Source organism: Palaemon carinicauda, chromosome 17 (genome assembly GCF_036898095.1).
Source record: "Palaemon carinicauda isolate YSFRI2023 chromosome 17, ASM3689809v2, whole genome shotgun sequence".
NCBI classification, from domain to species: Eukaryota; Metazoa; Arthropoda; class Malacostraca; order Decapoda; family Palaemonidae; genus Palaemon; species Palaemon carinicauda.
In genome coordinates, this window is record NC_090741.1 from 105,346,224 (window position 1) to 105,368,839 (window position 22,616).

General features: G+C 51.3%; 1 protein-coding gene across 2 annotated transcripts in view; it reads right to left on the bottom strand.

The window, feature by feature from the left end:
- LOC137656888 (S1 RNA-binding domain-containing protein 1) overlaps window positions 1-22,616 on the bottom strand; it is a 242,456-nt gene that overhangs the window by 175,929 nt on the left and 43,911 nt on the right. For both annotated transcript variants that reach the window (XM_068391267.1, XM_068391268.1), the window contains exon 3: window positions 320-682. In XM_068391267.1, the coding sequence (XP_068247368.1) occupies window positions 320-682 (363 nt within the window). The remainder of the gene's footprint in view (window positions 1-319; window positions 683-22,616) is intronic.

A 22,616-nucleotide genomic window follows, 5' to 3' on the forward strand; every position in this document is an offset into this window, starting at 1 on the left:
GCCATGCAGAAGTACTACAGAATCTACTCAAAAAGATGCTTCTGTACTACCATTCTCTCATCTATCCGTTTCCTTATTTTTTATAAGGCCTAACAGTCTGTGGCAACATTTATGCAGCTTTTCCTATAACAATTACTTCAAAAAGCATAAATTTCCATTATTACAGTATATAATTCTGTATACAGTATATACATGATAAAAGGAGAATCCCTCAGTTTACACTTCCTCTTAAACAATACTTACTTTGGCCAAATAAAATACCATACCACAATGATAAAAAATAATCTCATTCCTTCAATATCAAACAAAATATGCCTACCCTCTTACGATGCTTTAACGTCCCAGCACCTCCAACTTCGCCCCGTACAGTCTTTTGCACCTTAACTTCAGCTACTAGTTGTACGTCACTTTCTTTACGTTTCACCCCTCGCTGTTGTGCCTGTTGTAGCTTCTTCTGTTGCTGTAAGGCCTGCTTTTGTAATAGTTTCTGTTGTTGTTGAGCTTTTTGCTGTTGCTGTCTTGCCTGCTGTCTTTGAAGCTTTTGCTGTGCAGCCTGTGCTTGCTGTTCCTGCTGTTGTTGGTGGTACTGTTTGACAGGACGACGTTGTCTTCGTGGCTGCTGACGCACTGCCAAACGATTGGCTTGTGATGTAGACTCCTGCCGAGCAGGCTTTGCAGAAGTCTGTTCAAAAAAGGAAATATAAGATAAATTATCTATCCCAGTAATACATATTTTTCCGTGATTACATGGACTAGTTTTAAAAACATATGTATAACAAGTACTATGGTACTGTAAATCTAATAAGAACTACATTTTATCTTCTTTAAACTCTTTTACCAAGATATGGTATTACTGTACAGTACTGCACTTTGAAAAAAAAAATGTTAGAAAAGAAAGCAAGTAATAATGTACTGTATAAAAAAATCAACTGAACGCAGCATCTTTTTTGGCACAGTAATACCCCACCATACATCATTAATTTGTTTCAAGAAACCCAACTGAGGCTGATTTTTAATATGTGAAATATTTGCCCTATACAGTGATTTATGCGTTCCCTACGCACATACTAAACACAAAAATGTACCTGCAACATGCTTTCCTTTTATAGAAACTAGATATCTTCCAAGTGAAGTACAGTACTTCATCGTTATTGTACGATGTAGTAACCGACATAAGGTCTGATACAATGTGACATGTAAATCTTATTTTTGTATCTAATATTTAAGGATGAGCAACAGAAAGTTGTAACTGACATACAGTATGTCAAACTTACATAAAGAGGGATATTACTACTATGCCTTCAAGTTCCCTATACAGTAAACTAAAAACTATTAAAAAAAAATTTATTTTTCCAATGCTGTCATCACCAATATGATAATAATTCCTAAATGCTATTGTCAAATACTTCCCATCATCTGACTTAGATTTATCATTATCAACATTATCATCTTAATACTGTATCATGTTTTCCCATTTCCAAAATGACAAATATGGAATAATTAGTATTTTTCCTAATTATACAAAGCTGGAGCTCTTTACATAGGAATATTATTTTGGAGATAGATGAAAATGAAAAATTTGGAAGTAATTTGTATTTTTCCTAACTATACAAACCTATAGCTATTCATAAGGGTATTACTTTCAGCGAAGCTGAAAGACGAGCCATTAGATTTTTAGTGACAGTTAACCACCGAGCCGCTAGCTAGCAGGGGGAAGGGGTAATAACTACCCATCTTACTTACACATCTGGGCTGTGAGCCTCACTTTGCATAGAGGTAGGACTTCAAGGGAGACTGGTGCTGATGGGCCAATCTGTATAAACAGCTACAGGTTTGTATCATTACGAAAAATACAAATACTTCCAAATTTGTCATTTGTTCTGTCACTACATACAAACCAACACTATTTATAGGGGTTGACTTACCCTTTAGGAGGGTGGAAGTCCTTGCCAATCTGGCTTTTTGACTTTGACCCAGGGATTCCCCCTTTATGTGTTTTGCACATAATAGGTGGAAACCCTACACCTCGCTAAAACCCTGTTATCCATGGTTCGCGGCCTCCTCAAGCAGTGTGTCTAAGTCATTGGAATCTTCCAAGGTTGCTAAGACATTCCCAATAACTCCCTCGATAGGGTATGGGGACGTAACAGTATTGACACAATGCCAGATTACACAAGGAAACAATATTTTACCTGCAGTTGGTTGAGTTCAGCTTTGCAGAGGACCCTGGACGCAGATTTCCCCAAGAGAGGGGAGGGTGAAGAAAAGAAGGAGCCAGTCATTCTTAACCATTCATTCAAGCTAATACCAGGTAACCTTTGCCCTCATCCTCCTGTTTCTTGTCCATCAAGGAGCTTGAGGTGTTGAACCAGTTTTTGTGCAGCCACTAGAAGACCAATGGGAAAGGTTTCCATGCTCCTGTGGGTTACATCTTGCAGGTAGTGGGCCATGAAGGTTATCTGACGCTTCCACAGGCTCGCCTGTAGAACCTGCGCCACAGAGTAGTTTCGCTTGAACACCAGGGATGTAACAATGCCCCTGACGTCATGAGCTCTGAGTCGATGTGATGGAGGAGGATCAGGATTCAGTGCCAGGTCAATAACCATGCGAATTCAGGAGATTGTGTTCTTTGTAATCCTCCTCTTGACCTTCCACGTGCCGACAAAGAAGGCTGGCACACAGGGGCGAGCTGCTGATGTTCTTTTGAGGTAGTACCTCAAGCTCCTTACTGGACATAGTAACAGTTGATCTGGATCATCGGTTAAAGAACAGTGACTAGTTATCCGGAAGGAATCAAATCTAGAATGTGTTACCCCCAGATTTTGAGTCTTTGCTACAAACTTGCCTCTCCCAATCCCCTTGAATGGACAATGTCATACCAGAGACCATGAAGTTCACTAATTCTTTTGCATGAAGCCAAGGCAAGTAGGACCACCATTTTCAAAGTGAGGTGGCTATCTGTTGCCTGGCGTAATGGTTAGTATGGGGACCCTTCAGGGACCGAAGAACTCGAACCACATTCCATGGAGGTCTCACTTCCAACTGGGGATAGGTAAGTTCAAAACTTCGTATGAGGAGAAAAAGTTCCTGCGAAGAGGAAATATCTACTCCTTTCAGCTTAAAGGCGAGACTCAAGGCTGAGTAGTAACCTTTTACAGTACTGGAGAAACCAAGAGGAACATTTCCTTTCGCAGGTTTACAAGGAACTCCGCTATTGCTGGAATAGTGGCATCAAGGGGAGAGATACTGTACCCCTTCCACAACAGCAACCACAGAAGACATTCCACTTTACCTGGTAGACTGCAGCTGACAATCTTCGCAGATGTCCAACTATCCGCTTCGCAACTTGTTGCAAAACTCCTCTCTGAGTGACGAAGTGCTGGATACTCTCCTGGCATGAAGTCGTAGCAAACCTAGAGCCTTGTGGAAGATGTTGGCATATGGTTGTCTGAGTAGATCATGTCGTGGAGGGAGCTCTCTTGGAAGCTTCGTCAGGAGCTGCAGAAGGTCCAGGAACCATTCCGTGTGATGCCATAGTGGAGCTATGAAGGTCACTGAGAGACTGAGTAATGTTCTGGTCTTGTTGAGTGCTCTTATCAGAAAAAACGGGGGAAAGGCATAAACGTCGATGTTGTCCCACCATTGTTGGTATGCATCTTGCCAGAGAGACTTGGGATCCATGACTGGGCAGCAGTACAGCAGGAGCCTAAATTCAGGGGCATTGCAAACAGGTCCACAGTCAGAGAACCCCACAAAGTCAGGACTTTGTTGGCTACTCGGAGCCCACTATATGAGTCGCTCTGCTCAGATTATCTGTGAACAGATTCGTTTTGCTGAGAATGAAGCAATCTGATAGTCCTGATAGTGTCACCGAGTTGTCTTCTGCCTATCTCAGGATCTCTACTGCCAGATGGGATAGGGACTGCAAAAAAGTACAACCTTGTTTGTTAACATAAGTCACTACTGAGGCATTGTCGCTCAACAGCACCACTGAGTAGCCTGCCAGGAACTGTTGGAATTGTTGAAGGGCCACAAAGGCAGCCTTCATCTTTAAGAGATTCATGTGTTGGTACATTTCGGACTCTGACCATAGGCCTGAAGTCGTGTGGTGCAGCATGTGGGTCCCTCCAACCTTTTTTTGATGCTTCTGAAAAGAGCCTCAAGTACGGGGTAGGACGAGAAGGTCGACAACCTTTAGCCAATTCTCGTCTGCCATCTACCACTCGAAGTCTGTTTGGGGAATCAATGGCCTGGTTCCAGTTAGACTTTAGTCGCCATTGGAGAGATCAGATCCTGAGACGGCCATTGGGAACTAGACAGGCCAGAGATGATAGGTGCCTGAGGAGACATAACCACCTCTGGGCTGGGAGTTCTTGTCTGAGGAATGGTCTTGCAACCTTCCTCAGCCTCATTACGATGTCCTCTGATGGGAAGACTTTCTGAAGGTTGGTGTCTATTATCATTCCTAAGTATAACAGTCAGTGAGAGGGAAGCAGAGATGACTTCTCGAGATTTACCATGATCCCCAGATTTTGGCACTCAGAAGTTTGTCTTGGTGTTAAAGAATGGTTTCCACTGAGTCTGCTAGAATCAGCCAGTCCTCCAGATAGCAAAGGAGAAGGATGTTGATTCTGAGCCCAAGATGACACTCTTGTGAAGGCTTGAGGAGCAGTGGAGTGAGAAAAGCACAGCACCTTGAACTGGTATATCTTGTCTAGAATGATTCTCAGATATTTCCGTTAAGACGGATGGATTGGGATCCGGAAGTATACTGTACGTCCTTTAGGTACAGTGTATACATGAAGTCCTGTGATCCTACTGCTCGTCTGGCCGTGTCTGCCGTCTCACTGCTGAATGGAGTTTGTTTGACAAACTTGTTCAGGGTTGAGAGGTCGATGACTGGTCTCCAACTACCAGATACCTTTTTCACAGGAAAGAGTTGACTGAAGAAGCCTGGGGAGTCATCGAGGACCTCCTGGAGAGCACCCTTCTTCAACACGGTCTGGACTTCAGCCCAAAGGGCCAGTTCCTTTGCGGATCCCTTCGCATAGGAGCTCGATGGAACCGGAGCTTTGGTCAGTGGAGGGAGAGATTGTGTGAACAGGATGCGATACTCTGAACGAATCACGGAGACTATCCATGGTTCAGCCACGAGTTGCATATGCTGCATCCACCACTGCCAGCAGTGATGTAGGCATCCCCCCACTGGTGGACAAGTGTGAGGATTGCCCATCCTAGCGGTTGCGGCCTCGGCAGCCTCCCAATTGTATTCTTCCCTCCACAAAAGGATTTGGGGCCTTTCCTGACCTTGGCAGGAAAGGGGCTTCTTAGACACCTTAGGATGGATGGCTGTAGTCTTGATCGTTGGCGGTTTCTGCTGTTTCTTCTGCAGAGGAGATGGTCAAAGCCCTATAGAGGAGGGAATCCTGATTGAACTTTTTCCATCTCTCTGCAGGCCGCTCAACGTCTTCCGGCTCAAACACGGAAGACTCCTCCAGAGAGGAGTTCCGGAGTTTCCTTACCTCAATCTGTGGGACTTGGCGATGGAAACTCTCTGCTATCAAGTCTCTTTGCCTCAGAATGGTGTTTGCCTACAAGTTTAGAATTTAGTGGGCAATGAACTCAATAATTTGAGTTCCCGACAGAAGAAAGATTTCCATTGCCTTCCTGGAGCTATTCTTGAACCAATCCTCGGTCCGCATAAGGTTTCCAACAGACCCAACCAGAGGCCCAGCCAAGAAGACTGCACGGCACACTTCGTCATCTTTTCCTGGTCAAGGGTCTCCGACGTGGAGTACGAGACCTATAACCCAGAAAGTACTCTCTAGAGATCCCCTTTGTCAATTCCTCCAAGGAATGGTGCAGAGAGAGGGCCAGAAGAGGCTTATTAAAGACATAGTACTTCCTCTGCTGCACACACAGCAGAGGGAGGAGTCTTGAGGATGAGCTTGGCCAGAGGGAGCTGGAGGAGCCAGTAATCTGAGCAATCACCTTCCGACGGACATGGGGGCTTCTCAGTGCCAAAGACACGGTCTAAGACCATATCTTTGCCCTCCTGAGGCGTCACTGCCAGGTTTGACAACCCATTGATGGCCCTCATGCATGCCAAATCCTGCCAGAAGATGTGCTCTGACTCCCTTTGCTCTGCCTCCAATAGCCTCGGACTAGCAGCCTCAGGAAGAAGGTCGTCGAATTCAGAGTCTTCTACCCACAAGATGTCATCTCAGGGAGGGTTGTGGTCGTCGATGGAGTAATGGTGTACAGTAGTCAATGAAGACAGCCTCCTGAGACCCTCTGAAGGTCTCGCAGTCCTTGCAAAGGACTTTGGCAGGGTCTTAGAATCCTAGGATTCTTTCCTCGGAAGGAAAAAGGTTTTCAGGAAGGAGGCTTTTGGAGGGACCCCCTTTCACGCTCGCCCACAGAAGGCGACACAGTTTCTTACCAGGGCTTTGAAATTGGTCGATGTTCCTGAGGAACCACCTAGGTGGGAGAGGGGCGGAAGGAGCTCACTAGACTCCTCTCTGAGTGAAACCTCATGCAAAGCTGGTGAAGGTTGTGCAACCGGTCAAGGAGAAGTAAGAACGATGATACTGAGCCTCCGCTTGGATGTTCTGACTCACCCGAGGGAAAAATCGGGGGAACACCTGCTACAAAAGCCTGATGGACGGCCCTCACCAGGGCTCTAAACCACGGTTTCTGACCCACTGTAGCACTGGCCTAAAGATCCCCCCAGAGGATTGACGAAGAATGTTTCTGCAAGGGAGTCTTGCCTGAGATCGATGATGACATGGTGGGAGGCTGCAGTTTCGAAGTTTCCTCCTTGCAGGTGAAAGGGACTGGTCGAGATGACAGTTCCTTAGTAGCCTTGAAAGTCTGATCTTCCCAAAGAGGAGATCGATGGGGGACCTTACTGTCTCTCCCTGTTCTCCTAGGAGAGTGCGATGTCCTGCGTTTGCAAGCAGGTAACAAGGAGAGGGAGAACGGCTAGAAGGAGAATGCCTATGCTCCGGAGAGTGCCTGGAGGCTCATGAAGCAGAAAACTTGTGAGACGATCTCTTTTCACGGGAACGACGACAACATTCCTTAGAATGGTGCCGTTCTGGCGAGCGATGACAATGGTCAGGAGACTGCTGAAGTTCCCGTGAACGCTGAATAGCGAGCGAACGATGGAGAGTCACAGGAGTGACAAGAGGTCGCCACTTGACGAGGTGCTGATGAATGGTAAGTGGGAGAGCACCGAGAGTTTGGCGATCGACAAGCAGTCGGTGAATGCCGGACAACTGCGGATCGTTTCGGGGATTGGCGAATTGGCGAATGGCGAGCAGCGAGGGATTGATGGCTGAGAGGCTGTCGTTTGGCTTCTGATTTCCTATGAGATCGGCGAGTCGCTGGCAAACGACAAGTCGATAGCGACTGACGACCAGTTGAAGGCCGCTAGTGAGCTGGTAAACAGCAAGACGTTGGAGAATGAAGAATCGTCGACGAGCGGCGAACTGTAGGTGAACGGTGAACCGTAGGAGAGTGACAGTCGTTGGAGAACAGCGAACCACTGGTCAATGATGAGCGGACGAGTGACAAGGAACTGGGTGACTGGAAACAATTGGCAAACCACGAACAGTAGTTTGTTGGTGAACAGTCGGCAAGGAGTATTGGACTGGGGAACACCATAAGGCTGGAGAACACCATAAGGCTGGCGAATGGCAAGTCTAGTGATACAGGTGAATGTCAGGAACCAGATGGCCAATGGCGAGAATGGCTAGACTCGCCATACTGATGGCCTCTAAGCGAAGGCGGATCTTCCGAAGGGGATCGTTCAACAACAGATGGTGAAGAGCCAAACAGACGTCTCTTTGCCAGAGGCGAAGAAGAACGTCTGAGGCGACAAGGAGGGTCATGAACTCTACAAGTTCGTTGCCAGCGAGGACGAGCTTCCACAGGGGAGGACTGACCAGCAAGCTAGTCTCTGGCAGACCTCCAAAGAGGTGTCTCTATGGGGGTTCTCCCTCGCGAACGAGAGAGTGACTACCCACAAGAGACTTGCCTCGGACTTTGCTCCGCCCCCGAAGGAAGATTGACGAGGAGGGAGTATAGTCCTAGGCAATAGCGGAAGCAGCAGTGGATGAGGCAGGGCCAGAATCACCAGGCAGGGCCGCAGAAGACTCCTCAGGGTCGCGGAGGTCTACACAGAGCAAAGCCAATGGGGCTACCTCCGAGGAGGAATAACATAGCCTCTCAGCACCCAGCTGCAGGAGCTGCAACAGAGCCTCCTTCGAAGAGGGGTTGGACAATCCCAAGGATGGCCACACCTGAACAATACCAGAAAAAATCAAGGATTCCCCCAGGGAGAGAGGCGAGGCCACTTCGCTAGGGGAAGCAGCCCCATCTCTCAAGAACCGATGTTGTCCAGCAGTTAATTGTCCTACGCTACTATTCGACGGTTCCCCCAGAGGAAACCGGCCGAACAGAAGCTTCGGAGGAAGTACAGGGGGCAGAAGGAGAAGCTTTAGATTTCTTCGACTTCGAGGAAGACCCCGGGCGACAAACCTCTTTTAGCCTTCTTCCGCCAGCGCCCAAACCTTTCCCACTGGGAGGCAGCATTCAGAACAATTGTTATTATTATCACACCGTTGGCCTCTACATGCAGGACATGAACGATGAGGATTCAGGTCTACCGAGGACATAAAAGTCCGGCAAGAGGGGCCCTCAGTTCCTGGGCAGGTCAGCATACCAATGGCATGGCAATTAGCACACACACAAGTACAAAATTGGTGAGGGTAAGAGCGGTAACAACTGATCTCCTCCTGAGCCAAAAGAAAAGTGAGGTTCACAGCCCAGGTGTGCGAGTGAGTGGGGTAGCTAATGCCGGTTCCTTCTAACTAACGGGGGCGTGGTTAACCCTTGCTAAAAATCTAATGGCTCTTCTTTCAGCTTCACCGAAAGTAATAGCCCTATAAATAGCGTTGGTTTGTACGTAGTGACGGAATAACAAGCCATTAAAGCTTTTGCAAGATATAACTACCCCCTGCTAGTTAGCAGAGGTGGGTACCGGGGGTAACCCACCAACCCGCTTATACCAGCACTTGTAAACAACCGTCACTTTGCAATTGGGTGTGAAAGAAATGTATAGGAAAAATACAAATTATTTCTAGATTTATTTCTCATTTTTATTTCTATTCTTTAGGTTGTATTTGTATAATGCTTTATTTTCATTGAATATTTTTTGTACAGTTTAATTTGTTTATCTCCAGTCCATCTCTCAAAATTCTTTTCATTTTTATTACCGAGTGACGGCGCCTTGCACCCAGCAGGGATCATATGCAAAAAATTTCTTATAAGATGGTAGAGATTGTCAAAAAAACAGGTTCACTTGAACAAATTATCTGAATTAAAGAAATTTGTGGAACCTATTGAAGATAGGCGGTGAGAGCGATTAGGACTCCTTTTGATGCCTTTTTAATTTCAATCCAGTTATCATGCAAGATATCATAGCTTAAATTAGAAAAAAAAGACTGAGAATCCTACCAACAACAGGGCACTGCAGAGGAATTTGAAAGTACTAAGTTGGCCTCGCTGATAGAGTTGACTATTTTATTACCACATACAGTTATACAATTTCTGGTGGTGTTTACTGAATATTGAACAGAGTGCTAGGCGAGGGTAAGCAATGACAGGGAAAGAAGTAAGGGAATTATGTGTATTGTGTATAACTTTTATTCGCGTCTACATCTACTAGATGATGAAACTTGAACTCCATGACCCTGCTCTTGAAGGTAAATCCTGTGATAAGAAGCCGACCAAGTGACAAACCCCTTGGTAATTGGCCTTAGTTGCACTTTTAACATAGGTGATGGTGAGTAGTTCACAGGGACGTTGTGTAAAGATTTCAAGGTTGTGAGCAGATATTTTGGAATTTTTACTGTGGGGATTCTTTGGATATTAGTGCAGTGGACACTTCAGTGAAAAAAACCCTACGGTTTTGTGTCCGTTATCAGTAGGTAGTCGGAGATTTATGTCCAGACCCTGTTGACTTAATGTGTAGGTCGTAAACCAAAATGTTATGGGGTTCTACTCATAAACGGAACGCGATACCCTTGACTGATCACGGAGATCGTCCAAGAATCGGCCCCGAGTTGCAGCCACCTGAATGCGCAACTTTTCAGGCATCCCCCCACTGGTGGACATGCAGGGGGATTGCCAATCCTAGCATTTGCGGCCTCGGCCGCTCCCTCTAGGATTCTTGCCTCCCCTGGAGGACTTTCCGCCCTTTTTGTCTTTGACAGGAAAGGGCTGCTGTTTGGACACCTTTGTCTTTGCTGCCGGTGCCGGTTTCGTCGACTTGGACTGGCGAGGTTGTTGAGGTGCTGGAGGCTTGTAGGGCTTCGATGTGAGAGCCCTTTGGAGAAGAGAATCGTGGTTCGATTTTCTGCACCTCTCAGCTGCCTGTTCCACATCCTTGGGCTCAAATAGGCTCTTTCCTAGGATGGAAGAGTGTCTGGGCTTACAGACATCCACGGCTGGGACCTTCGAGTGGAACCTCTCGGTCACCGCATCACGACGTTTCAAGATCGAGTTTGCCCACAAGTTCGAAACTTGGTGGGCTAGAAACTCGATGGTACGTGTGCCCGAGAGGAGGAAGGTTTCTAGGGCCTTCCTGGTGCTCTCCTTGGATAGATCCTCGGATTGCAGCAGGATGCCCAGAGACCCCAGCCAGACATCCAGCCACGAAGTGGCCTGCATGGCACACTTTGCAACCTTCTCCTGACTCAGGATCTCTGTAGCCGAGAATGTCACCTGCCGGCTGGCTGGTAAGCTCTTCCACAGAGTGGTGGAGCGGAAGAGCTAAACAAGGCTCCCACATGATCTCAAAGTACCTCCTCTGTTGAACACGAGGAGGTGGGAGGAGCTTGTTGCCAGCAGAGGAACAGCTGGAGGAGGCGAGCTCGGAGAGCTAGCCCTCAACCTTATCTCTGGCACTCTTCACCCCTTGGGACCAAGTCAGAGCCGCACTGGCCTTAGGGGGTTTCTGAGTGCCATAGACTTGGTCCAGGACCATATCCTTGCCTTCACGAGGGGCAGTCTCCGGGTCCTTAAACTTGTTGAGATGCCTCATCAAGGTCAGGACTTGCCAGAAGGCATGTTCTGATTTGTGCTACTCTCCTCCTGGTGAATTGGCAGCAAAGTCTCCTGTCCCCAACTGCTCTACCTGGGGGGACACGCGGACATTCTCCTGGGGTCTCGCTGGCTCTGGTCAAATCCTGGATGAAGACTTTGGGACAGTCTTCGAGTCCTTTGGTTCCCTCCTAGGAGGGATGCAGAACTCTAGCAAAGAAGTCTGAGGGCTCTTCTCCACCCCTGTACGCAATGGTTCTCCTACTCGTGGTGGAGTTTCTCCCATTGGTGCGGTGGGAGAAGGTCTCACCTCGGTAGATTCTCCTGAGGATGGAAAAGCTTTATCCAAAGAAGAAGGAGAGAACATCTGAGGGGGGGAAGGAGCCTTCCTTACGGACTTCTTAGGACCCAGTTTGACCCTGGGAGAAGTCACCGCGACCTCTACTCCTCTCTTCCTCTTCAGCGGGGGTGAGGCTGACATTGGTTTGAGGCCCAAATCAGCGAAGGCGGGCTTAACAGCCTGGACAACAGCTCTGATAAGGGACCCAAACCAAGGCTGCTGACTGACAGACGCAGTGTCAGGGACTCCCGCTGGAGGGAAGGGGATCGGGCGATCCTTCGGAGTAGATACCACTGGGCCTGCCTGAAAGGAAGAAGAAGAAGAATGGTGTCTAGACCTCTCTGAAGACTTCCCCTCCTCCTGCGAGCGCGCTGTTCTGCGCTTGCGGGTGGAGGTCGTGAAGACGATGACCTGGTCGTTAGTGCTCCCGAAGATTCGCTAGGTTGCTCGCGATGCGAAACCCGGCGGGAATCACGCTTGGGGTCGCGTTGGCGCTTGCACGATAGGATAATCGCTGGTTCACGCGCGGGCAAGGGTGCGCGTGGGCGTAGGGTCGAGCGTTGGCGGCCAGGAGAATTACGGCGCGCAGGCGAGTGACGGCGCGCAGGCGAGTGACGGCGCGCTGACGAGCGATGATGCGTTGGCGAGCGATGGCGCGCTGACGAGCGATGACGTGTTGGCGATCGATGACGCGCAGGGCGAGTTGGCGAGCGGCTGCACACAGGTGAGGTTGCGCGTAGGCGACCTTCGGCAAGCAGGTTCTTGGACGCGCGGGCGTGCTGGAGAGCGATGACGCGCAGGCGATGGAACGCACGGGCGCACAGGAGATCGCTGGCGATCAAGGGCGAGGTCTGGAGAAGACAGCTGAGGAGCAGGATCAGCAGGTGTGGAACCGCGTACAGGAGACTGCTCGTGGGCGCGTACAGGAGACTGCTCGTGGGCGCATGAGCGCTTGGTGTCTCGACCAGCTCTTGAAATGCGCACTTGTGGGCGCGATGGAGACATCGTGCACAGGCGAGGGCTGACGTGTGGGCGAGTTCCGAGGGCGCGTAGGTGATCGCAGGCAAGAAGGTGACAGACGAGGCTTCTTGCCTACGCCCAGATCCGAAGATCGTGGGCGCGCGGGCGAGCGATGGCACGCAGTTGCGCGTTGACGCGCAGAGGAAGATCATTGGCGAGCTGAAGATCGTGGACGCGCAGGCGATCGTGGGCGCGCATGGCGCATGTCAAGAACGGGGCGTGCAGATGTGAGCTGTCGAGTAGGAGATCGCAGGCGAACAGGAGATCGTTGGCGCGCAAGTGAGCGCTTGCGCACAGGTGAGCGCTGGCTAGTAGGAGATCGATGGCGAGCAGGAGAGCGCTGGCGAGTCGACTCTGCTAATGAAGATCGCTGGTGCGTTGGTTCTGGAAGGTCTGGAAGGTCATCAGCAACAGCAGGAGATCGTTGGCGCACAGGTGAAACATGACAAATTCGGAGATAATTTGTATTTTTCCTAACCATACAAACCTTAGCTATTTACATGGGGTATTACTTTCGGCGTAGCTGAAATGACGAGCCATTAGATTTTTAACGAGGGTTAACTACCCTCTCGCTAGTTAGCGAGGGGGTAGGGGAGGGGTAGCTAGCTACCCCTCCCCCCTCACACACCGGTGAACTGATTTACTTCGCTTAGAGGTAGGACTTCACGGGGGACAGGGCTGGCGGGCAAATATGTGTAAATAGCTAAGGTTTGTATGGTTAAGAAAAATACAAATTATCTCCAAATTTGTCATTTGTTCCGTAACCGAAATACAAACCACGCTATTTACATGGGGTGACTTAACCCTTAGGTAGGGTGGAAAATCCCAGCCTTACTGGCTTTGGCTTTTGCCCCGGAACTCAGAATCCGAGTGAGCAGCACTAGAGAAAAGGAGTCCCTGTACCTCGCAAATTCCTTGTTCAGCAAGGAACGTACGGCCTACATAAGCTTGTGTGTGAAGGAAAGAAGTGTGACTCGTCCTAGGAAGTTGACCTGAAGTCCTTTAGATGGAAATCTAGGTTAGGACGTTCCCAATACCACCTCGTCAGGGTATGGGGGACGCGACAGAATTATATTACAGTAATACTAGGAACACAAGGAAGCATGGTTTACCTGCAGAGGTTGAGGTCAGCTATGCAGAGACCAGGATGCTGCTTTCCCCAAGAGAGGGGAGGATGAAGAAAAGAGTAAGGGTCAGACATACTCTTTCATTCACGCAGACTAAAACCGGGTAACAACGCCCTCAACCTACTGCTACTTGTCCATTAAGGAGCCTGAGGTTAGACCAGCTGTTGTGCAGCCACCACAGGGCCGATAGAGAACGTATCGAGGCTCCTGTGGGTCACGTCCTGCAGGTAGTGGGCTGTGAAGGTTGTTTGACGCTTCCAGACCCCAGCTTGTAGCACCTGCGTCACAGAGAAGTTTCTCTTGAATGCCAGGGACATTGCGATGCCTCTGACATCGTGTGCTCTAAGGCGACGTGACGGAGGAGGGCTGGATTCAGGGCATGATGGATGACCCTTCGAATCCAAGCTGAGATGGTATTCTTGGTGACCCTCCTCTTCGTCCTTCCTGTGCTCACAAACAGGGCTTGCACGCGAGGATGAACTGCAGCTGTTCTTTTAAGATAATGCCTCAGACTCCTTACTGGGCATAGTAGGAGATGGTCTGGGTCATCTGTTACAGAACGAAGACTCGAAACCCTGAAGGAGTCGAACCGTGGGTCCGGAACTCCAGGATTTTGAGTCTTAGCAACAAACTCAGGGACGAACCTGAACGTTACCTCCCCCCATCCCCTTGAATGGGCGACGACGTATGAGAGACCTTGAAGTTCACTGACACGCTTGGCTGAAGCCAGAGCTAGCAGGAACACTGTCTTCCAAGTCAGGTGACGATCAGAAGCCAGGCGTAATGGTTCGAACGGAGGTCTCTTAAGAGCCCTGAGAACCCGAACCACGTTCCATGGAGGAGGTCTCACTTTCGACCGAGGGCAGGTAAGTTCGTAGCTTCGTATGAGTAACGAAAGTTCCAGCGAGGAAGAAATGTCCAATCCTTTCAGCCTGAAGGCAAGGCTTAAGGCTGAGCGATAGCCTTTCACCGCCGAGACTGAAAGGCACATTTCCTCCCGCAAATATACAAGAAACTCTGCTATTGCTGGAATAGTGGCATCGAGGGGAGAGATACCCCTCCCACGACACCAACCACAGAAGACTCTCCACTTCACCTGGTAGAACCCTGCAGATGACTTTTGCAGGTGTGGAGACATCCTCTCCATAACTTGTTGTGAAAAGCCTCTCTCTGTGAGGAGATGCTGGATAGTCTCCAGGCGTGAAGCCGAAGCGAAGCTACGGCTTTGTGGAAGATGTTGCAGTGTGGTTGCCTGAGTAGCTCGTGTCATGGGGGGAGTTCTCTTGGGAGTTCTGTCAGGAGCTGCAGAAGGTCCGGGAATCACTCTGCAAGATGCCATAGCGGAGCTAACAAGGTCATCGACAGGTTGACCGATAGTCTGGTCTTGTTGAGCACCCTTCTCATCAGACAGAACGGTAGGAAGGCGTAGACGTCGATGTTGTCCCACCGTTGTTGGAAGGCATCTTGCCAGAGTGCCTTGGGGTCCGGGACTGGGGAGCAGTACAGCGGCAGCTTGAAATTCAAGGCTGTCGCGAACAAGTCCACTGTCGGGGAACCCCACAAAGTCAGGACTTTGTTGGCTACTAGAGGATCCAAAGACCACTCGGTACTCACTATCTGCGAAGCTCTGCTCAGACTGTCAGCGAGCACATTCCTTTTGCCCGGAATGAAGCGAGCTGATAGTGGTATCGAGTGGACTTCGGCCCATCTCAGAATCTCTACTGCAAGATGGGATACTGTAGCTCTTGTGAAAAGGTACCTCCCTGCTTGTTGATATAAGCCACTACTGTGGTGTTGTCGCTCATCAACACCACAGAGTGACCTAATGGGTCTGTTGGAACTGTTGAAGGGCCAGATATACGGCCTTCATTCCTAGCAGATAGATGTGGAGGTACTTTTCTGATTCTGACCACCGGCCTGAGATCCTGTGGTTCAGAACGCGGGCCCCCTACCCTTCTTTTGACGCGTCCGAGAACAGCATCAAATCCGGGGGAGGACGAGAAGATCCACTCCCTTTCGAAGGTTTCCGTCGGTTAACAACCACTGCAGGTCCGTCCGTTCCGCAGGCCCCATAGGGATCAGAATGTCCGGGGAATCGTAGCCTTGATTCCACTGGGACTTGAGCCGCCCTTGCAGGGATCTCATCCTGAGGTGGCCGTTTGGAACTAGACGGGCCAGGGAGGACAGGTGACCTAGAAGACGTAACCAAGATTGGGCTGGAAGCTCTTCCCGTCTGAGGAAAGGCTCTGCGACCCTCCTCAGCCTTGCTATCCTGTCGTCTGATGGAAAGGCTTTGTGGAGATTGGTGTCCCATATCATGCCTACATATACCAGTCGTTGAGATGGAAGCAGAGAAGACTTCTCGAGATTTACCATGATCCTTAGATCTTGGCAATGTCCCGGAAGCTTGTCTCGGTGTCGAAGAAGGGTCGACTCCGAGTCTGCCAGGATCAGCCAGTCGTCCAGATAGCGAAGGAGACGGATGCCGATCCTGTGTGCCCACGAAGATATCAGAGTGAACACTCTGGTGAACAGCTGTCGTGCTGTGGAGAGACCGAAACACAGCACCTTGAACTGTCTAGGCTGAATCTCAAGTACTTCCTGGAAGACGGATGGATTAGGATCTGGAAGTACGCGTCCTTTAGATCCAGTGTGCACATGAAGTCTTGCGGTCTAACTGCAAGTCTGACCGTCTCTGCTGTCCCCATGCTGAACGGAGTTTGTTTGACAAACTTGTTCAGGGCTGAGAGGTCGATGACAGGTCTCCAGCTTCCAGATGCCTTTTTTACAAGAAAGAGTCGACTGAAGAAGCCTGGGGAGCCGTCGACGACCTCTTGGAGAGCATCCTTCTTGAGCATGGTCTCGATTTCTGCCCGAAGGGCTAGCCCCTTTGCCGATCCCATGGCATAGGAGCTCAACGACACTGGATTCGCTGTCAGGGGAGGAAGAGATGTTATGAACAGGACGCGATATCCTTGGCTGATCACAGAGATCGTCCAGGAATCGGCCCCGAGTTGCTGCCACCTGAACGCGCAACTCTGCAGGCATTCCCCCACTGGTGGACACGCAGGGGGATTGCCAATCCTAGCGTTTGCGGCCTCGGCCGCTCCCTCTAGGATTCTTGCCTCCCCTGGAGGACTTTCCACCCTTCCTGTCCTTGACAGGAAAGGGCTGCTGTTTGCCTTTGCTGCCGGAGCCGGTTTCGATGTCCTAGACTGACGAGGCTGTTGTTGTTGAGGTACTGGAGGCTTGTAGGGTCTGGATGTAAGAGCCCTTTGGAGGAGAGAATCGTGATTCGATTTCCTCCACCTCTCAGCTGTCCGTTCCACATCCTTGGGCTAAAACAGGCTCTTTCCAAGGACGGAAGAGTGTCTGAGCTTGCAGACATCCACGGCTGGGACCTTCGCATGGAACCTCTCGGTCACCGCATCACGACACTGCAAGATCGAGTTTGCCCACAAGTTCGAAACTTGGTGAGCTAGAAACTCGATGGTGCGCGTGCCCGAGAGGAGTAAAGTCTCCATGGCCTTCCTGGTGCTCTCCTTGGACAAGTCCTCGGATCGCAACAGGATGCCCAGAGACCCCAGCCAGACATCCAGCCACGAAGTGGCCTGCATGGCACACTTTGCGACTTTCTCCTGGCTCAAGATCTCTGTAGCCGAGAATGTCACCTGCCGGGCGGAGAGTTTCTCAAGAGAAATTCCCCTGGAGAGCTCTTCCACAGAATGGTGGAGAGGAAGAGCTAAACAAGACTCCCCCATGATCTCGAAGTACCTCCTCTGTTGTACACGAGGAGGTGGGAGGAGTTTGTTGCTGGCAGAGGAACGGCTGGAGGAGGCAAGTTTGGAGAGCTGGCTCTTAACCTTGTCTCTGGCGCTCTTAACCCCCTGGGATCAGGGCAGAGCCGCACTGGCCTTCGGAGGTTTTTGAGTGCCGTAGACTTGGTCCAGAACCGTATCCTTGCCTTCGCGAGGGGCGGTCTCCGGGTCCTCGAACCTGTTGAGTTGCCTCATCAGACTCAGGACCTGCCAGAAGGCATGCTCCGACTCATGCAGCTCTCCTCCTTGTGGACTGGCAGCAAAGTCTCCTGTCCCCAGCTGCTCTACTTGGGGGGACACGTGGACGTTCTCCTTGGGTCTTGCTGGCTCTGGTCGAATCCAGGATGAAGACTTAGGGATGGTCTTCAAGTCCTTGGGCTCCCTCCTAGGAGAGATACAGGACACCAGTAAAGAAGTCTGAGGGCTCCTCTCTGCTCCCACAGGAGACGATTCTCCTACTCGAGGTGGGGTTCCTCCCATTGGTGCCGTGGGAGAATGTCTCACCTCGCTGGACTCTCCTGAGGACGGAAAGGCTTCGTCCACAGGAGAAGGAGAAACCGTCTGAGAGGGGGAAGGGGCCTTCCTGACGGACTTCTTGGGAGCCAGTTTAACCCTAGGAGAAGTCACCACGAAGTCCACTCCTCTCCTTCTCTTCAGCGGAGACGAGGCTGCCGTTGGTTTGAAGCCTAGATCAGCGAGGGCCGGCTTAACAGCCTGGACGACCGCTTTGATCAGAGACTCAAACCAAGACTGACGGCTGACAGACGCAGTGTCAGTGACTCCGGTTGGAGAGAAGGGGATCGGGCGATCCTTAGGAGTGGACACCACAGGGCCTGCCTGAAAAGAAGAAGAGTGTTGCCTAGACCTCTCTGAAGTGTGTTGCCTAGATCTCTCTGAGATTCTTCCTCCTCCGGCAAGTGCGCTGCTCTGCGCTTACGGGGTGGAGATCGTGACGACGATGATCTGGAAGTATGCGCTCCAGAGGACTCGCAAGGTTGCCCGTGCTGCGAATCCCGGCGGGAATCACGGTCGGGATCGCGCTGGTGCTCGCGCAATGGTAGAATCGCGGGTTTGCGCGCGGGCGAACGTTGGCGCACATGCACGCGGGCGTGCGGAGATGAAAGCGCGGGTGCGCATGTGCGCACGGGCGAGAGAGCGAGTGAGCGCATAGGTGAAAGTGCACGTGGGCGCGCGGAGATGAAAGCGCGAGTGAGCGCATAGGTGAAAGTGCACGTGGGCGCGCAGGTGAGGGTGCGCGCAGTTGTAAGGGAGAGCGCTGGCGGCTGGGAGAACGACGGCGCGCAGGGGAGCAATGGCGCGTTGGCGAGCGATAGTGCGTTGGTGAGCGATGGTGCGTTGGCGAGCGATGGCGCGTAGGGCGAGAAGGCAATCGACTGGGCACAGGCGAGTTAGCGCGTGGGCGCGTAGGAGACCTTCGGCGATCTGACATATCGGCGCGCAGGCGCATTGGAGAGCGCTTGCGCGCAGGCAAAATATTGCTGGCGCGTTGGAGATCGCTAGTGCGTAGTGGCACGGTCAGGAGATATCAGCTGGGACGCAGGACCAGAAGGTGAAGTGGCGCATAAAGGCGAACGCTCGCTGGCTTGCACCGGAAACTTCCGGTGGGCACGCGGGCGCGCAGAGACTCAAACAGGTCTAGAAGAGCGCACAGGAGAGTGAGCGCGATGGCGCGCAGGCAAAGACTGGAGCGTGGGTGAGGTCAGCGGGCGCGCAGGAGATCGATGGCGAGGGGGCAAAGGAACAACCTCCTTGCCTGCACCCAGATCCGGAGATCGTGGGCGCGCATCATGACCAGGACGCGCAGATGTGCGCTGGCGAGTAGGCGATCATGGGCGCTCAGGAGTACGTGGGCACGCAGCAGGAACAGGGCGCGCAGATGTGCGCTGGCGAGCAGGAGAGAGCTGGCGCACAGTAGATCCCTGACGAGCAGGAGAGCGCTGACGCGTAGGTGAGCGCTGGCACGCAGGCGAGCTCTGGTGAGCAGGAGATCTACGGCGAGAAGACATGGCTGCAGGAGATCGCTGGCGCGTTGAGTCCGAAGGGTCCATAGCAGGAGAGCGCTTGCTCGCTATTGCGCGCGAGCGCGCAGGAGAACATGGGCGCGCAGGTATCACCTAGCACTTAAGGGACTTACTCTAATTGAGAGATAAGCCCTTATGCCTCAAAGGGACCGGTGCCCGTTGGAAAACGGGGTGCGTTGACACCCACTGCGCATCTGCGTCCAGGAACGGAGAAGGAAGGCTAACAGGTCTGGCAGGCGTGGGAGATCGCGAGCGATCAGCTGAGAGGTCTAGCGATGCAGCTACAACGGTCTGCTCAAGTCGAGGAGGCTCCTCTGCGGGGGACGCCGAAGGCAAAGAACCGAAGAGGCGCCTCCTAACTCCCTTATAAGGGGAAAGAAGGCCTCTACGGCGAAGAGGAGGACGAGCCTTACGGCGAAGACGACCTCGAGGGGCACCAACACCATCGTCGGTCCTCCGAAGAGGAGTCTCCGTCAGTGAACTCCCCCGAAGGGGAGAATCACCCGCAGGAGAGACCGTTGGACCCAGTTCCTCCCTCAAAGGATGTTCGGAGGGGGGAACTGAGCCTTCAGCAACATCCGCAACAACAGCAGGATTGTCCCGACCCATCGGAAGCCTCTGCCACAACAACGTCGACAATAGACAGAGGATCTACCTCTGCTATTACCGGCGACTGTTTGACAGCTGCACCCAACTGGATCAGGTCAAACAGGGCTTCCCTGGAGGGCGAGCCCTTAAGCCCCAAGGAAGCCCAAAGCTGCAAAAGATCATTGTTAGAAACAGAGTCATCAACATCAATATCCTTCCCCGGAGGTGGAGGAGGAGGAGCTGCCTCGCTATGGGAGGCAACTCCCTCTCCCTCTCCCCGGGGTTGGTCAACAAAAGAAAGGCCTACGCTACCACTCGACGGCCCCTCGCGAGAGACCGATCGAGTGGGAGCTTCGGAGGAGGTTCGGGCAACGGAAGAAGTGTCTTTGGAACCTTCCTTCTTCAAAGCAGCCCTTGAAGGAGAAAGGTCACGCTTAGACTTCTTCTTACGTTGCCGGGAAAACCTCTCCCACTGGGAGGTAGACCTCTCCCTGCACTCACTACAAGTTTTATCGCTATCACACCGTTGCCCTCGGCAGTATGGACATAAGGAGTGAGGGTCGGTCTCGACCGCCGACATGAACGTTCGACAAGGGCAGTTGGGAAGTCCAAGGCACTTCCGCATGATAGAGAGAGGCCAACTTCCAAGCACACGAGCTGTAAGAAAAAGCAAAAAAATTAAGGCTGTCAAAAATGCGAGGGTGAGACAGACAGGTCTGATCATCACCCGAGCCAAAAGTGAAGTGAATCAGTTCACCGGTGTGTGAGGGGGGGAGGGGTAGCTAGCTACCCCTCCCCTACCCCCTCGCTAACTAGCGAGAGGGTAGTTAACCCTCATTAAAAATCTAATGGCTCGTCATTTCAGCTATGCCGAAAGTAATACCCCATGTAAATAGCGTGGTTTGTATTTCGGTTACGGAACAACTGGCATTTAAGGGATTTGCTCACATTGTGAGACAAGCCCTTTTGCCCCGAAGGGACCGGTGCCCGTAGGATAACGGGGTGCGTAGGCGCCCACTGCGCATCTGCTTCCTGGAATGGCGAAGGGAGGTCCACAGGTCTGGCAGGCGTAGGAGATTGCGAACGATCTGCAGAGAGGTCCAGGGATGCAGCTGCAATGGTCGACTCACGTCAAGGAGGATCCTCTGCGGGGGACGTCGAGGGTGAAGAACCGAAGAGGCACCTCCTAACTCCCTTGTAGGGAGAAGGAAGACCTCTACGGCGAAGAAGAGGACGAACCTTGCGGCGAAGGAACACCATCGTCGGTCCTCCGAACAGGAGTCTCTGTCAGTGAACTCCCCCGAGGGGGAGAATCACCCGCAGGAGAGACCGTTGGACTCAGCTCCTCCCTCGAAGGATGTTCGGAGGTGGGAACTGAGTCTTCAGCAACATCAGCCACCACAGCAGGGGTTTGACCCGACCCGTCGGAAGCCTCTGCCACAACGTCGACAATAGACAGAGGATTTACCTCCGCTATCACCGGCGACTGTTTGACAGCTGCTCCCAACTGGATCAAGTCAAACAGGGCTTCCCTGGAGGGCGAACCCTTAAGCCCCAAGGAAGCCCAAAGCTGGAACAAATCATCATTAGACACAGAATTATTATTACCCTCCCCCGGAGGAGGAGGAGGAGCTGCCTCGCTATGGGAGGCAACTTTCTCTCCTGAACCCCGAGGTTGGTCAACAAAAGAAAGGCCTACGCTACCACTCGACGGCCTCTCACGAGAGACCGATCGAGTGGGAGCTTCGGAGGAGGTTCGGGCAGCGGAAGAAGAGTCCTTGGAATTTTCCTTCTTCAAGGAAACCCTTGAAGAAGAAAGATCCCGCCTGGACTTCTTCTTACGCCGCCGGGAAAACCTCTCCCACTGGGAGGTAGACCACTCCCTACACTCACTACAAACTTTGTCTCTATCACACCGTTGACCTCTGCAGTACGGACACAAGGTGTGAGGATCCGTTTCGACCGCCGACATGAAAGTCCCACAAGGGCGGTCGGGTAAGCCAGGGCACTTCCGCATGATAGAGAGAGAGAGGCCAACTTCTAAACACACAAGCTGCAAGAAAAAGCAAAAAAGATTAAGGCTGTCAATATGCAAGAGTGAGAGCAGACACGTCTGACCATCATCCGAGCCAAAAGTGAAGTGAATCAGTTCACCGGTGTGTGAGGGGGGAGGGGTAGCCTACCCCCTCGCTAAGTAGTTAACCCTCGTTAAAAATCTAATGGCTCGTCATTTCCGCTACGCCGAAAGTAATACCCAATGTAAATAGCGTGGTTTGTATTTCGGTTACGGAACAAACCTTAAAAAGCTTCTCCTCCGACATGGTGTCATTGATTGCCAAGGAAAGCCACAACCTCCGCACGTCCAAGTCCCTACAGATGTCATCAGGCAGTACAACAGAAGGCAAACTTCTGGAGAAAGGCAGAGGAGTATAATACTTCTGCTCCTTCCAAAGCAGCCCCAAGCACATATTGGAGTCTCCATCCTCCTTAAAAATTCCTTTGGAGGACCAAGCCCCAGAGAAACCCAAAGGAGCAATAGTTTCTTTGACATCAGATTAGGTGTTTCTATGTT